At 32.0% G+C, this 3,949-nt stretch overlaps 1 protein-coding gene across 5 annotated transcripts in view; it reads left to right on the forward strand.

The window, feature by feature from the left end:
* The window catches only part of LOC127277899 (protein gustavus), a 161,772-nt gene that overhangs the window by 152,692 nt on the left and 5,131 nt on the right, over positions 1 to 3,949 (forward strand). For all 5 annotated transcript variants that reach the window (XM_051299338.1, XM_051299337.1, XM_051299340.1 and 2 more), the window contains 3 exons: positions 2,799 to 3,028; positions 3,165 to 3,495; positions 3,686 to 3,844. In XM_051299338.1, coding sequence (XP_051155295.1) covers positions 2,799 to 3,028; positions 3,165 to 3,495; positions 3,686 to 3,844 — 720 coding nt within the window. The remainder of the gene's footprint in view (positions 1 to 2,798; positions 3,029 to 3,164; positions 3,496 to 3,685; positions 3,845 to 3,949) is intronic.

The raw sequence follows: 3,949 nt of genomic DNA on the forward strand, positions 1-3,949 counted from the left end.
TTCGAGAATACTAAAATTCTGTCTGGTTTGAAATTCCTATATATACGTTTGGAACAAAGTTGTTTACAGTAATTACAAAAATGTAAACAACTTTTTTTTCAATCTATAACAGGATTATTTTTGATAATAAGTAAAATCAACATTTTCAAAAAACTTATTATTGTATTAAATTAAAGTCAATTAAAATAAAACAATAAAAAAGGGGTGGAACCAGACAGGGATTTTAGAAAAGTCCATTAAGAGAGGGAGGGAATGTCCATTAAAAAAAATTGAAATCATGTTACCTCTCTTTCTTTTTCATCTGAAACTTTGGCAAGGGCAAGTACCCCTGATCTCCCATCCTGGATCCGACACTGATAAAAAATTGTAATAAAAAGTTTTTGAAGAGAGAAAAAAAACAATGTTGCTCCATGAAAATTGTATAAAACAGTATTGACTAACTCCTCGATATATATACGAAAGGAATGGCCAAGTTTTGTCATCAATTGGCATTTCGATTTCTCAAATTGATCACCTGTAATTCATTATACACTTTTAATTACTGTCCCAGCATCCATTACAGGCATTTTCTCATTTAAAAATAAAATGCAAAGTTAATTGTAATAAGTTGCTAATTTAAACTTTTATTTTAACTCAATTTAGTCCTTAATTTATAATTAAACGTTTTACTTTTCTTAAATTAATTCTTCATTTGCATTTAATTGCAACCAAGTTTTTTTGGCTTCGCATTTCTTGACTTTTGTCCTCTTAAATATTGGAGATTTTTTTAAATTTCTGACAATAATCAAGTTTTACAGAATTTTTAATTAAAATCGTTTTAAATAATTGATGGAAATTATTGGTTGAAGATGATGAATTATCAAAATCCCCTTAAATGAAATTTAAAAATGCATTAAAAATGTATTAAAAATGAAAAACTCGAATGAACCATTTTGCCCATGAATCATGGGAACAGAGACTTTGAAATAAACTTTTGAGTATGAACCTTTGGTTTATTATGAACGAGTAGAAGTCAATGGCTGCTCTATACAATTTTATTAATGGTGTTAGTTCCACAGGCAAGTGAAGCCAATCACTGACCTAAGCTCATTGGACGTTAATCGTTAAAGTCCCCTGGGGCCATTTCTCTTTTGACTTCCTCGCTCTGTTACTCTTTCTCTCTGTACGTTTCGCCCACAATCATTGCCAGTCTTCTCTTGTACTCAGACAAACACCTACAGCTCTCGTTGCAATGCTCACTATATATGTGAATTGTATGTCATTAATCAAGAGAAAGGTTTATCGCAAAGAAGCAAAGTACTATCCACGTCTGAATTAATTATATGATAAACGTTGCTCAGGTTTCATTGACGTTCAGCACAACTACATTCATTTGACCATTTTTTATTATTTCTTATCTAACTGCACCGAGATAAACAGATCATCAATCACTTTTATGCACGTGGCACGGATTCAGGTAATTTTCCATTTTCTGTGAATAATTAGAAACTCTCATTTACTTATTTATTGCACGATCTATTTTTTTTCTCTGCTTCGAAACCTTGATCTAAAGATAATGTTGCATTGTAAATAGACGTGGCAGGTATAAACTTTCATTCACGAAACATTTTCGAAATTCGATTCATAATTGTTTAATTGATGACAGTAATTTGCAATAATTGGAGAATCCGTAAAAATAGTTTTAAATTTGTCAGCTAAGTTTAGTTTTTATAATAAAAATCATTCATTTTTTTAAAGGGAATGACAGATTTGTTGACTATTTTTCGCGCTTGCGTTATTTTGAATATTGTATTGTTAAATGAAAACAATTGTCGTGACTTAACAGCTTAACAGTAACTTGACTGTTTATAATTATTGTCATTTTGAAAATAACTGTTTAGTAAAATTTATCGAATTTCAATATTAAGTAATTTTTCTGTTTTTTTATTTTTCCCTCTTAAAAGCAGTAGAGAGGAAAGAATAGCCAAATTTTGTTGCCTTTTATTTGACATTGATAACTTTCTTTTCTAGATGACGATCGTGCAAATGTGAAAAGTAAATCTCTCGACATAATACAATTATAGAGTTCTCTTGACTAATCCAAGTGTGCAGAAAACAACCTTCCTTCTTTATAGTGGGTTTCGTGCAATTCAAACGAATTTTAGGTTATCTAATTTTCAAGAACATGAAACGCAAGAGAAGTATGTTACAATAATAATCAGAATAAATTATACATTGTTTAAAATTTTTTTATTTTTTTACTAGTGGCAATTATGTATATAGATTTTTCTTGATTTTACCTAGCCTGAATTTCGGTTTGCTGAATAAACGTCAAAAATTAAGGTTTACTAGAAATTTATGGTCCAGGTGTCAATTGAAGGTTTATATGCGCGTGTTCCCTCGGAAATCCCCCAAGTAATTTTTTTTTTCGGTGTTGATCATTATTTGGGGAGACTTCTTCAACCTGAGATGTATACAAAGCTCCTAAAACAGCTGTTATGGCAAATATTGCAGGCTATCGATTTCCAAAGTCAATTTTCAGAGTCATAATTCACTTTTCAATCTTTAGCCGTCGGGAAATTGTAAAATTCTTTCTAAATTTATTATTCTCCCCTAAAACTTGTACTGAAAATACAAAGTTTACAACTTGAAGATGTTAAAATTTCTATTTTTCTTTAGAAACATATACTACATATAAAAAAAATATTTTATTAAACGAAACTGGCATATTTACATTGATCCAAACTTGAATTTTGTTAATTATGTAATTAATTATCTGAAGAATATTTAAAACTAAAGTGAATTTTTGTGGTATACAGGTAGTGTGAAAAGCCTGACCCGCGACAGTAGTGTGTCAGCACAAGGAGGAGTTGGCGCCGGTGGAGGTGCCGCCATAGGATACAAACCAGTTGTCCCACGAGAACTGGCCCAAGACTTATCTAGACCCGCTCGTCTCGATGTTCTTCTGGATATGCCTCCAGCTTCACGTGAAACTCAAATACACCATAGTTGGAATGCCGATGACCGTAGTTTGAATATTTTCGTTAAAGTGAGTTTATAATTGAGACATAATAACAGTTTTTGCAAAATACTTGAATCTGTTTTATATTCTGAAAGATAGTACACACAATAATTTGTGTAATTTTTAAAATTAAAATGTTAGTAATTTTGAATTTTCTTTACAGGATGATGATAAGCTGACCTTCCACAGACATCCAGTGGCACAAAGTACAGACTGCATTCGGGGGAAAGTCGGTTACACGAAGGGAATGCACGTGTGGGAGTTACACTGGAGTACAAGGCAACGTGGAACCCACGCAGTTGTTGGCGTCGCGACGGTAGACGCACCTCTTCACAGCGTCGGTTATCAAAGTCTCGTTGGAAACAATGAACTAAGTTGGGGATGGGACCTTGGTAGAAATAAACTCTATCACGATTCCAAGAATAATAATGGAATCACGTATCCCGCTCTTCTCAAACCTGACGAATCCTTCATCGTTCCGGACAAATTCCTAGGTAAATTTACTACTTCTTCAATTAAAAATGTTATTTTATTTAATATTTATTTTACTCATATTTTTTCTTTGGAAATCAAAATCAATGAATACATAACTTTGTAATTCATTCTGTAAGTTTTTTTAAATGAAAGTGAGAAAATTAGAAATGATAGATGACGATTGTAATAATAGTGAAATTAATTTTTCAGTGGTCCTCGATATGGACGAGGGAACTCTGGCATTCGTAGTTGATGGTCAGTACCTTGGAGTAGCATTTAGAGGCCTGAAGGGCAGAAAATTGCACCCTATTGTTTCTGCAGTATGGGGACACTGTGAAATTACAATGAAATACATCGGAGGCCTTGACCGTTAGTATTTTCAGATTATTTGATTAATTTATTATTATTGAAAATTGTTGTAAGAATTTATTCTGGTTGATGTGGAAAATTGAATGTTACGTATTTTGTTCACAG

This window comes from Leptopilina boulardi, unplaced genomic scaffold (assembly GCF_019393585.1).
Source record: "Leptopilina boulardi isolate dan_hultmark-lab unplaced genomic scaffold, ZJU_Lbou_2.1 LbouV2_19, whole genome shotgun sequence".
In the NCBI taxonomy this organism is placed as follows: domain Eukaryota; kingdom Metazoa; phylum Arthropoda; class Insecta; order Hymenoptera; family Figitidae; genus Leptopilina; species Leptopilina boulardi.